The 13,407-nt window shown below is 40.4% G+C and overlaps 1 protein-coding gene across 1 annotated transcript; it reads left to right on the top strand.

Annotated features, from left to right (window-relative positions):
• Positions 1–10,482: 10,482 nt before the first annotated feature.
• LOC115814508 (E3 ubiquitin-protein ligase TRIM39-like) lies at positions 10,483–13,191 on the top strand. The gene is made up of 6 exons (XM_030777382.1): positions 10,483–11,040; positions 11,382–11,477; positions 11,639–11,872; positions 11,969–12,116; positions 12,511–12,537; positions 12,653–13,191. The coding sequence occupies exons 1-6, from the start codon at positions 10,483–10,485 to the stop codon at positions 13,189–13,191; spliced, it is 1,602 nt and encodes a 533-aa protein (XP_030633242.1).
• The last annotated feature ends 216 nt before the right edge of the window (positions 13,192–13,407 follow it).

Below are 13,407 nucleotides of genomic sequence, written 5' to 3'. Positions count from 1 at the left end.
CATCCTCTCATCCTTCTCATCACTCCATCCTCTCATACCTTCACTATCATGAGTGGGACATTACCCAGAATCCTCAGTGTCCCATTGTCACCCAGGATATGGAAATAACAACATGATCCATTCACAGTTACTGAGGACTGTATAAATGTGAAATACTATTTTGATATTTTTGCTTTAATTTAAAATTGGACTAAAAGCAGGAGAAGTTTTTAATTGAGTTGGTGAAATAAAAGTTTGAGTGTGTGATATATGAGTGAAATATACATGATTATTGTCCAGAGAACCATACAGTATTACTGAATGTTACTGATGTCCATATAGTGTTACTCAGCTTCACAGATGTTCTTAATGAAAATACTACAGTTATATCCTCTGTGTTTTATATCTCACTATCCAGCAGTGATCTGTGTCACCAGTGGCCTTGTATCCATAGAGAAGATTATGCCAATGATGAAAGAGTGTTTCACAGTCAAATCAATGTCATTAACATGTCACATGATTAGATTTTTTCCTTACTATACTATATCAAACAGAGAAAGATAATGGTGATGAAGTCTGAGGACAGTGAGTATTAGAGATTTATCAGACAGAGAGAGATAATGGTGATGAAGTCTGAGGACAGTGAGTATTAGAGATTTATCAGACAGAGACAGGTAATGGTGATGAAGTCTGAGGACAGTGAGTATTAGAGATTTATCAGAGAGACAGAGATAATGATGATGAAGTCTGAGGACAGAAAGGGAGAGGAAGTCAGCTGTGTGGGGTTTGGATTTCTGGGTTTGAGATCTTGCCGTCTGATGACAGTTGGAGACGCCCTGCCCTGGAAGAGACGGAGAATGGAACAGAGAGGATTCTGGGAGGAGGTGGGGTGTGAGACATTAATGTAAAGGTCAGAGAGAAACAGACATGTATACCTGAGTGTTGATTAACTGGGTAGGTGGAGTCTCAGGCCTGGTCTTTATCACACATATAATTCATGGTTAAATCCATTATTTAACCTGCAGCACAGTGAAGTCACTGTAGAAAGTGTCCCTCACTGACCCAGTGATCAGTGGGTGTGTTTCTAAAACTGTGAAGGAGAAAGACAGTTAGTGTCACCATGGAGTGTGTGCAGTTACTGAAAAGTGTTTTTATAACACTGACATGGTTTAAATGAACTCTAAACAAAGACCAGAAGCACCATTTGATTGTGTGAGGTCACAGACTGAACATATGTAAGATCCTTCATCAGAGATGTGAACTGGACAGAGTTGTAATGACTGTTAGTGAGCAGTGGTCTTCTCCCTCTGTGTGACTGAATCTGATCATTATTATTGTGGGTGTGGTGACTGTACAGACTCAGTGTGTGTGTGTACAGTGGAGTCTAAACCAGCTCACAGTCTGTCACACTGTACCAACACACACACACACACTGCACTGGCACTAACACTGACAGACACACACACACACTCACACGGACACACACACACACTGCTGGGTTTCTGAACAGCTCCAGGACAGAGTAATGCTGAAATATATAGAAAAAACTCATTAGGGGAGGATTGGAGCTGATAACCATGATCAAACTGAGGAGAACAGAATGGGTGAAGATGAAGATGAATAGTGAATAACTGAGGAGAACAGAATGGGTGATGATGATGAAGATGAATAATGAATAATTGAGGAGAACAGAATGGGTGATGATGAAGATGAATAATGAATAACTGAGGAGAACAGAATGGGTGATGATGATGAAGATGAATAATGAATAATTGAGGAGAACAGAATGGGTGATGATGATGAAGATGAATAATGAATAACTGAGGAGAACAGAATGGGTGATGATGAAGATGAATAGTGAATAACTGAGGAGAACAGAATGGGTGATGATGAAGATGAATAGTGAATATCTGAGGAGAACAGAATGGGTGATGATGAAGATGAATAATGAATAACTGAGGAGAACAGAATGGGTGATGATGATGAAGATGAATAATGAATAACTGAGGAGAACAGAATGAGTGATGATGAAGATGAATAGTGAATAACTGAGGAGAACAGAATGGGTGATGATGATGAAGATGAATAATGAATAACTGAGGAGAACAGAATGGGTGATGATGAAGATGAATAATGAATAACTGAGGAGAACAGAATGGGTGATGATGATGAAGATGAATTGTGAATATCTGAGGAGAACAGAATGGGTGATGATGAAGATGAATAGTGAATAACTGAGGAGAACAGAATGGATGATGATGAAGATGAATAATGAATAACTGAGGAGAACAGAATGGGTGATGATGATGAAGATGAATTGTGAATATCTGAGGAGAACAGAATGGATGATGAAGATGAATAATGAATAACTGAGGAGAACAGAATGGGTGATGATGAAGATGAATAATGAATAACTGAGGAGAACAGAATGGGTGATGATGATGAAGATGAATAATGAATAACTGAGGAGAACAGAATGGGTGATGATGAAGATGAATAATGAATAACTGAGGAGAACAGAATGGGTGATGATGATGAAGATGAATAATGAATAACTGAGGAGAACAGAATGGGTGATGATGAAGATGAATAATGAATAACTGAGGAGAACAGAATGGGTGATGATGATGAAGATGAATTGTGAATATCTGAGGAGAACAGAATGGGTGATGATGAAGATGAATAGTGAATAACTGAGGAGAACAGAATGGATGATGATGAAGATGAATAATGAATAACTGAGGAGAACAGAATGGGTGATGATGATGAAGATGAATTGTGAATATCTGAGGAGAACAGAATGGATGATGAAGATGAATAGTGAATAACTGAGGAGAACAGAATGGGTGATGATGATGAAGATGAATAATGAATAACTGAGGAGAACAGAATGGGTGATGATGATGAAGATGAATTGTGAATATCTGAGGAGAACAGAATGGGTGATGATGAAGATGAATAGTGAATAACTGAGGAGAACAGAATGGATGATGATGAAGATGAATAATGAATAACTGAGGAGAACAGAATGGGTGATGAAGATGAAGATGAATAATGAATAACTGAGGAGAACAGAATGGGTGATGATGATGAAGATGAATAATGAATAACTGAGGAGAACAGAGTGGGTGATGATGATGAAGATGAATAGTGAATATCTGAGGAGAACAGAATGGGTGATGATGAAGATGAAGATGAATAGTGAATAACTGAGGAGGACAGAATGGGTGATGATGAAGATGAATAATGAATTAATGAATACAGCAGAGTTTAATTCCCATTCAGTCTGAGTTTCAGTCCAATTCACCACCTACATAAACACCCTGTTTCCATTCATTTGGTCTGACTCCTGATCTTCACTGACTTCACTCAGATCACACATCAGTGACAGTGACCACAGACTAATCATACATCTCTCTCTCTGTCTCTGTGTCACATTCATGGTTATACGTGTAGATTAGTCCTTTTCATATGAATCAGTGCTGAGGTCAAAGAGGAAAATCACTGTATTTTTCTATGAAACTAAACACACAAGGATAAAGAGTTTTCAGACAGACCAGAGTGAATCAGACAGAGCAGTCTCCTCAACTCACCACGGTCTGCAATAAGGCAAATTTTATATCACACTTTACTATAAAATTAAATCATCTAACATGAACAAAGACAGCAAATGACATCAAACAAATGCAATAGTATTAAAATGAAATAATGATATTATTTAATTATAAATTATTTGTAAACTGTGACAGTCCAGAATACGCAGGGCAAGGGCTTAACTGCTGTCACAGTGTAATTCCCTGAGTGTCCACTAGGTGGAGAAAATATCACCACTTCACAGCGTAATGTATAACAGGCTAATTAGGCTAATGTGTAACAATCAGTCAGACACACACACACACACACACACACACACACACACACACACACACAGACACACACACACACACAGACACAGACACAGACACACACACACACTCACACACAGACACACACATACATTCACACTCACACACACACACACACTCACACACACACACAGACACACACACACACACACACACACACATACACACGCACACGCACACACACACACACACACACACACACACACACACACACACACACACACACACACACACACACACATATTACTCATGTCATTATTCTTTTTCATCCTGAATTCATATTTCAGTGGCTATGATAAACACACATAACAATTATATTAATATAATCAAATCACCATGTAATGGGCACACAGTTATATCAACTACAGTCAGTACAGTAATAAACAAACAGCATGAGTATTAAACACATGCTAACTATGATAAATCTTGTGAGAGTTAATAGTTGTGTGTGTGTGTGGGTGGGAAGGTGAAGAGTGACAGTTAAGGGGAGGGGCGTGGCAAAGGTCACGGGTAAGTGCGCCGCCCAACCAGACTTAAGGGGGTGGGGGTGTTTACAAGACATCTTCACCCAAATATACGTGATCCAGACCACAAGGACACTCTGTATCTCCAACGTACAGAAACAAGACCGGTGGTCGCACTTGTAACCCGGTTAAAAAATGTACATTTGTTTTTTTTATTATTGTATGAAACTTCACCAAATCCTGAACATGATTGCTATTGTCCTGTTTTATGTTTGTACGTAATGTGTTTATGTAATGTGTTTCACGTCAACACTGAGTCGTTGCATGTGGGGTGTGTTTCAGTAAGCAGGATTTGCCAGTTAGCCAGATCTTTTAAGTCAAAATTCACAGGAATCCAGAATTTTCGATTCTAGATAAAAAGATCGGAGTAAGTCCAGGGGGGTGTTCCAGAAAGTGAGTTTAGTGAAAACTCAGAGTTAGTTAACTCAGAGTAAGTAGTAAACCTCCTAACAGAAGAGCCCTATGGCTTCATCTCCCAGCAAAACAAAGCCATAGTGCTCTTCTATTAGGAGGATTACTACCTGCTTTGACTAAACTAGTTTTCACTAAACCCGCTTTCTCGAATACAGCCCTGGGGCCTGTACTACGAAGCGAGGTAAAGGTAACTTCTGGTAAGTAGTAAACCTCCTAATAGAAGAGCCCTATGGCTTCATCTCCCAGCCATTTGGTGATGAAAAACGAGTCAAGAAAATTAAGGCCACCCTTACTGTGCTTGTTCATTAAAACCATTCTTTCTTTTTTTTCAGATAACAAGTGCGTTTTTTCCACACAAAATCAAATAAGATTTTGTCTGTGGTTTTATATGTGTGATGGTCAACATGCAGAGACAGTGCTGCATATATTAGTCTAGATAGCCCTTCAGCCTTTGAGAGTAAAACCCTACCACTTAAGGATAAATAAAAGCCATTGATTGAACTTCTTTTTTGTTTTTTCAATGATGGGGTTAAAGTTATTAAGACATCTCTGGGACTCATTTTTAACTACAATGTTACCTAAATATGTAACTGAATCGTTTACAGGAATATTGGAGATTGAGTTAACAATACAGACTCTTATGGCTAACAATTCCCATTTTTTAAGATTTAGGCGAAGACCACAAGCCCTAGTAAAAAGTTCTAAAATACTGATAGTTAGAGTAACTGTCCTTCAGAAACAAAGTTGTATCATCAGCCAGCTAATTGAGAATAATAGTTTTGTCAGCAATGGTGATACCCTGCAGATTACTCGACTTAATATAAGTACATAAAAGTTGCACTTCAAATCTGGCTGATGACCCATATTTAAGCTTAATAGAGCAATTGGCATTATTGTACAGGGTTTTAATGGCCTTACAGAAGAAGTCTCCTAAATCAAACTCCCTTAGCAAACGGTGAAGAAAATTATGCTCAATACTATCAAAAGCCTTGAAAAAGTCTAAGACAAGTATAAAAGTGTTTTCTGGAATTAAATGTGAATAATCAAGTAAATCTAAGACTAGTCTTCTATATATTATATATAGAAGACTACATTGTTGGAAATATGCCTGTTAGACATGAACCCTGATTGTGCTTCATCAGTTATAGAATCCAGTACAACTTTGATTCTTTTAGCAAAGGACAAAGGTCAGAATTGTATAGTCATTATTTAACAGGCAAATAGGGCTCCAGTTGTCAATGTAAAGTAAATCTTTGAGGTTTTGAAGTAGTGTAGTCAAGCCTTGAGTCATACTCCAAGGTAAGGCATTTGCTAATATACTCTTGTTAAACACTTGTAACAAAAAGGGCGCCAATTGCTGAGAAAATAATTGATAGAACTCAGAAGATTAACCATCTGTACCAGGAGATTTGCTGTCCTTCAAATGTCCTTTACAGTTACAGATCTCTGTTAGTGATGAAGTGCGATCACACAGATCTCTCTCTGAGTCATCAGGCTGAGGGGTATTCTGGACTGATTTTAAAAAGAGTTGAGTGTCATTTTCAGACTATTCTGATGAATAGAATCTCTTATAAAAGGTGGATCAAAAGTTGGATATAAGTTTTGGGTCATCAGTTATCGTGTCATTGACTTTTAACTGATTGATAGCATTCATCTTTGCATGATATTTTTCCAGCTTAAAGAAATAAGAGGAGTTCTGTTCTCCTTCCTCTGACCATCATCTCAGGGACCTCACCAAAGCTCCTTCTGCCCTCCTTTTATATATCTTATCCAAGCTCTCCTGCAAATGAATCATTTCTAATCTGTCCTCTTCTGTTGAAGTGTCTGGTGACATTTGAGAGAACAAAGAAATGTTTTGTTCCTCTAATTTCCTAATTTTAGTTAAATTAATTCCAAACTTCCTTAAGTGTTTTAGTGACTCATCAAGTCGAGGAGTGTCAGGTAGTCACAGGTAGTGAAGGAAACTCTTCCTCTGACATACAGACTGCCACTGCTGATATGGTGCCAGCACGAGAATATCAGAGCATTACCTGGTGAAACTTCAACCGTATTGTTTTCACTCTTTTGCCTTCTCTTCCCTTTGCGACTTGACATTAGTTTGTTTTAAAAACAGATTGTTAAATAAACGAGAACTTCTCGTTTTCCCCGGTTTTAAACACGTTTTGTGCGGGAGCTCGGCACAGTCGACCTTACTCGGCAGCCATCTTGGAACCCCCTCTCTGTGCTGCACTAATATGGAGAGTCTCAGTCTTTTAATGAGTTCACATGATACTCCGTGGCTACCAAACCAGAGCAGTATGCAGCGCACCACTGCCACGTACGGTGTGGCATTGCACTTGCCGGTGAAACCAACAGAGAAACGTAGTGCGTGTATTGCATAGGCAGCTGACTTAAAGATTTTCTGATGAACTTAAAGAAATAAAAAGATCATGACATTACTTACTGTGCCACACACACAAGCCTCATGTGTCCTCTGTTTTTCCCTCTGTCCAGAGATGGTCTCCCGTAGTGACAGTACAGATGTGAAAACTGTGAGAGACTGTGCTGCTATGTGTGGAGGGCTCTGGTCTGGCCCTGTGTGGTGAAGTGTGGATGAAGTTGCTCAGTGGAATGAGACAAAGTCATGAGTAAACTCCCACCACACTATTCACTCAGTAAGGTTTTTTTTTAATGTAAATTATCCTTTAATCGGTTATTTTAAGTGTCCACCTTCATAGGACACTGATTAAAGATGAACTAAACCTTAAATATCAGAAATTAATGTATTGGCAGATAATCAGCCATTTGTCTGTCTTAACATTTACATTACATTTCATATTTATCATGTCATTTAACCGATGCTTTTTTCCAAAGCGACTTCTAAACCAAACCAAGCATGTGGCCATTACGATGCTGTCTGTTGTATAAGAGCCACTGCTAAGCTCACTATGGGATCAGACACAAATGCAAGACATACTGGAGATGACACTGAAATCCAGTTACTGCTGCTTTTCTCTTCAGACTCTAGGTTTAGTCTTCACCTCCTCTGTTCTCTCAGCCTCAGTGTGAAGGACCTGAGCATGGAGCTGTACTCCACTTCCATATGACTGCAGTGTCTGTCTGTGAGGATGTCATGACTCGTACTGAGAACTGTGTGGTTATGAATTGCCTCTCGTCCGTTTACAAAGTGAAAAAAAATCAGTTTATGATCACACAAAATAAAAATCTCAGTGGCATCTTTGAGGGTATTCTGGGCCATGATGATCACAGGAGGGAGTCAGCAGAATCCCATAGCTGTCCAGATCTATGTTCAGGCTGGCACGTCAACAAACAGCTCATTCAGTCAGACAGAGGGAGGAGGAGCCCAATGATGTCATTATTTACCACTTATTACTTTACTGAAGGAAATGAAACACCAGCTCATTTTCTCCCACTCTTCAGGACGTCTGGAGGTCTCTGGACATGTGGAGGAGAACTCGTTAGATGGCTGCAGAATTTCTTTAAGCAAAGTGATCGATCAGCTCAGGACACAAAGGTGAGAAGGACAGAAAATGAGAGAGAGAGAGAGAGAGAGAGAGAGAGAGATTTAATGTTTCTGGTTGTTGTTTCATTGAGTTTATATATTTCCTTAATGCTCAAGGTAAAATGTTGCAATTGATCTATGGATTCCTTTGAAGATAACTGTCCTGTTTTGTAAAACTCAAAACCCCTGTAAATATGATTTGTTTTTATGTGTGTGATGACTTGTAGGCTCTGAGTGCATTGGTGTTGCTCTGATGAAACATTCCCTAAGGTTTATGAGAGAAATGTTTTTCATTCTTGACCCAGTTATAAGTTATTTGGGTCAGTGGCCGTTATCACAGGGACCTTCACCCTGTCCTGCTTTATTTTATTGCTGAGCCGTCTCTCAATACAAAGCTGAAGAGTGTGATTGACAAGCCAAACTCACACCTTGATGGCCAAAGTCCAACCATGTTTTGAACTCACCTGCCGGTTAAAAGCTGATGATCTTACCTGGGAAACAGGTGTCACTCAGAGTCCACAGTGGCTGTTATGAAAACCTGCATTGGTGCATCAGTGCTGTAGAAATAACACTAGTGTCAGTGTTTTGAGCTTCAAGACACCTGTGGGATTATGCCTTCAAAGTTGGAAAAAAACAAGTCCTGATTTAGAATGAAAACGGATAGTAATTGATTTTTGGCTGACTCTTATCGATGCAAAAGAAGACCAACATTTTATTTAAAAATGCTGAAAAACAGTTGTACATATTTGATTGCACATTTCGAATGTATACAGTACAATTTAACTTTCTGAACTGCCTCACGGTTCCACAAGATAAATCTCAACAACTGATTTTAATAACTAATAGTAAAGTAATGTTGAAAACAGAGCTTATCAGATATTAAACTGCTTTATTTCAGTTACTCCACCCATTGCTCTATGCAAACATGGCATCAACCAACTGACTGACAATCACTTTGGCTCTTTTGGTTTTCAACATTTAAGGACTGAATTGTTTCATCTTATGCAGGACAACTGTCGTCTGAGTCTGTGTGTTTACTGTGAGTTAATCTGGGGGGGGGGGGGGGGGGGGGGGGGGGGCCTGGTATTGTTCCAGAAAGCAGGTTTAGTGAAAGCTCAGATTTACTCAGATTGTAACTCAGAGAAAGTAGTAAACCTCCTAATAGAAGAGCCCTATGGCTTCATCTCCCAACAAAACAAAGCCATAGGGCTCCAGTTTTCACTAAGCCCGCTTTCTGGAATACAGCCCTGAGGCCTGTACTACGAAGCGAGGTAAAGATAACTTCTGGTTAAGTTAACTCAGAGTAAGTAGTAAACCTCCTAACAGAAGAGCCCTATGGCTTCATCTCCCAGCAAAACAAAGCCATAGGGCTCCAGTTTTCACTAAGCCCGCTTTCTGGAATACAGCCCTGAGGCCTGTACTACGAAGCGAGGTAAAGATAACTTAACCAGAAGTTAACTCAGAGTAAGTAGTAAACCTCCTAACAGAAGAGCCCTATGGCTTCATTCTCCCAGCAAAATAAAGCCAGAGGGCTCTTCTATTAGGAGGTTTACTACCTGCTCCGAGTTAAACATCTCAGAATTTTCATCAAACCTGCTTTCTGGGGCACTTCCCCGGTGATAAACTGCATGTGAGTAACTGAGCCATATGTCATGCTTGGATCATGGGTTGGTAAAATTAGGCTATGATGTATGAGGGATCAACTGAGGAGCTATTTGGACATGAAATAAAAGTTGTTGCAGAGATATATGCCTATGGTTTAAAACAAAATGAAAGAAAAGAAAAGAAAAGAAAAGAAAGAATTATATATTGTTGTGTAAATTCACCTGAAAACAGTTTACTGTCAGGGGGAGGAGCATCACAATAAACAAATGCAACATGAGACTGAGAAGACCAATCAGGATGAACTTGAGATTGACAAGGCCAGTCAGGATGACCATGAACTTCAGAAGACACAGTGCATTCAGTCAAACTCTGAGTAAACAAAACAGGTCACGCCTTTGCTGAGATATGACCTGAGATATCCCAGAAAACCAAAACATGACCTGAGATATCCCAGAAAACCAAAACGTGAGCTGAGATAATCACAGCTGAGATCAAAGCAGTGTGAACATGGATCTTTAGGACACTAATGACACCACGTTTATTTTCCACAGACATGGCTTCCTCCAACAATCCCTTCTCTGAGCAGCAGTTCCAGTGCTCCATCTGCTGGGACGAGTTTGTCGACCCGGTCACCACACCATGCGGTCACAACTTCTGCTTGGTTTGCCTGAGAAAGTGGTGGGTCGGCAGTGGCCACTGCTGGTGCCCTCTCTGTAAGGAGCAGTTCAATAAGAAGCCTCAGCTCAAGATCAACACCACATTAAGAGAGTTCATCGTTTATTTTAAGAAGAGGAAAGACCTTGCCAAACCCGGGGAGGTGTCCTGCGACGCCTGTGCCTCCGTCAAACTGAAGGCTGTGAAGTCCTGTCTGGACTGTGGGACCAGTTTCTGTGAAACTCACCTGGAGCCTCACAAAACCGCAGCCAAACTCCAGAAACACAAACTGATGGATCCCGTGGAGAACCTGGAGGACTATATATGTCAGAAACATGACAGACCCCTGGAGCTGTTCTGTAGAGATGACCAGACATGTGTATGTCAGTTCTGTACTGAGGGAGACCACAAGACTCACAACACTGTTCCTCTAGAGGAGGAGAGTGAGCAGAGGAAGGTGAGGAATAATGCACACATTTGTCCTGCCTGATATTTGACTCATTACAGACAATTACTGAATCTCTCACTGCACGTTTCAATGTGCTGTGACTATATGGTACAGTTGAGTAGATGGAAATGTTTTCAGAAGCGTAAGAAGCACTAAGACTTAGATTGAGATCCTGTTACAGGGTGACTGTTTTTGCGTTTTCATTAAAACCATGTGAACCGTCTTCTCCCTGTACACTGCTCTAGCAGACCCTGAGAACTGGGGACACTGGAACTCTGTACGATAAACCCATAAGACACAAATCCAACTGAATTTTTGATCATTTAGAGCATTTGTCTCTCTGTCCACAGTCTCAGCTGGGAAAAACACAGACAGAGATTCAGCAGATGATCCAGGACAAACTGAAGAGGATTAAAGAGATCAGACACTCAGAGGAGCTCAGAAAAGTCAGTCTATTATTATTAGCACTATTATTTTACACACTATTACATATAGTGACCGTTTTGTGTACCTAATCTTTATCTAACAACCACAATCAGCAGATTCAATTTTGCCCATTAATTAGGAAACTATAGTTTTAAAGGTACAGTATGTTTTAACCTTATAGAAATCCACAGCGAGACAGATAGCAGACAGTGTGGAGGTGTTCCGTTCTCTGATTGGCTGTATTGAGAGAAGTCGGGCTGAGCTGATTGAGCTGATGGAGGAGAAACAGAAAGCAGCAGAAAGGCAGGCTGAAGGTCTCATTAAAGAGCTGGAGCAGGAGATCACTGAGCTGAAGAGGAGAGACACTGAGCTGGAGCAGCTCTCCCACTCTGAAGATCACCTCCACCTCCTACAGGTCAGTGTCCCTCTCTCTGTTCAATGACACTGCAGCACATGACAGGACAAGACTCCCCATGCTGAGAGATTTCTCCTCTCTCCTGCTGGACTGTAGGTTTACCCAACACTGTGCAGCCCTCCACACACCACACACTCCACTGACATCAGTTTTGACCCTCATCTGTGTGTGGACACTCTGAGGAAAGCTCTAGTCAACGTGGAGAATAATCTCAGAAGACAGCTGGACAAGCTGACTCATACTGGTGAGAAAGAACTGGAAATTCTCATACTGGTGAGAAAGAACTGGAAATTCTATTGACAAAATCAGTCGTTCAATGAAGAAAAGAAATGCAAAAAGAGAAGAGAATCAGAAAACTAACAGAAAACTAAGTGGGCACCGTAACTGTGTGTTTGACTGCAATGTGGCATGTCAGTGTAGCAGTTTTAAAATGTCTGACTGTGATAAAGGAAGTCCAACAGTAAAAAAATATAAAATCTTTTAATGTCCGTAAAAGCGTACAGCCTTTTAATCTCAGTAACACCACATTGTCTATCTCTGCTTATTGTAAAACTATTAAGTCTAATTCAGTACACTTGCAGCTTTAAACAAAGTGTAAATGGTATGAGAACAATACTAACAGTCACATTTTTCCATAGATCTGAAGAGAATGAAACAGTATGCAGGTAAGAATCTGTTCCACTACAGCGCTGAAATACACCGTTAATCTTCTGATAGAACGTGCTATAGAGACAGGTGGTAACACGGTCGTTTTCTGTCTCTGTCTCTGTCTGTCTGCAGTGGACGTGACTCTGGATCCTGACACAGCCCATCCTGATCTCATCCTGTCTGATGATGGAAAACGAGTCAGAGATGGTGACACTCCACAGAATGTCCCTGAAAGCCCAGAGAGGTTTGAACTCTGTCCCAATGTCCTGGTGAAAGAGGAGTTCTCCTCAGGGAGGTTCTACTATGAGGTGGAGGTGAGAGGGAAGAGGGAGTGGAGTGTGGGCGTGGCCAGAGAGTCCGTAAACAGGAAGGGGGACATCACCGTAGAACCTAAGGGTGGATTCTGGACTGTGGGTCTGGAGAAAGGAGATGAGTGTTGGGCAAATGACTCTCCCTCTGTCCTCCTCTCTCTGAGACGCAAACCCCAGAGGGTGGGGGTGTTTGTGGATTATGAGGAGGGTCTGGTCTCCTTTTATGATGTGGAGGCCAGTTCTCATATCTACTCTTTCACTGGTCAGTCTTTCACTGAGAAACTCTATCCGTTCCTAAGCCCTGGTCTGAATGATGAAGGGGAAAACTCAGGCCCGTTAATCATTTGTCCTGTCAGATGACAGATTGTTTATATGTTCTGTTCTCATGCCTGTGGTAACCAACACGCAACATATCTCATTACTGTTGTAGGAAATCGCTGTGGATAAAAGTGTCTGTAAATTGAACAAGTGTAAATGAATTATCACTGTCTTATTATCATTGTAAAATTGTTGCTTTGATTGATATTACAGTTTTAATGGACTGTTTCAGCATTTTAAAATCTGAGTTGTTAAATT

Source organism: Chanos chanos, chromosome 6 (assembly GCF_902362185.1).
Source record: "Chanos chanos chromosome 6, fChaCha1.1, whole genome shotgun sequence".
NCBI lineage: Eukaryota > Metazoa > Chordata > Actinopteri > Gonorynchiformes > Chanidae > Chanos > Chanos chanos.
Note: the sequence above shows the minus strand (reverse complement) of the source record. Positions and strands in the feature narration are given on the sequence as shown.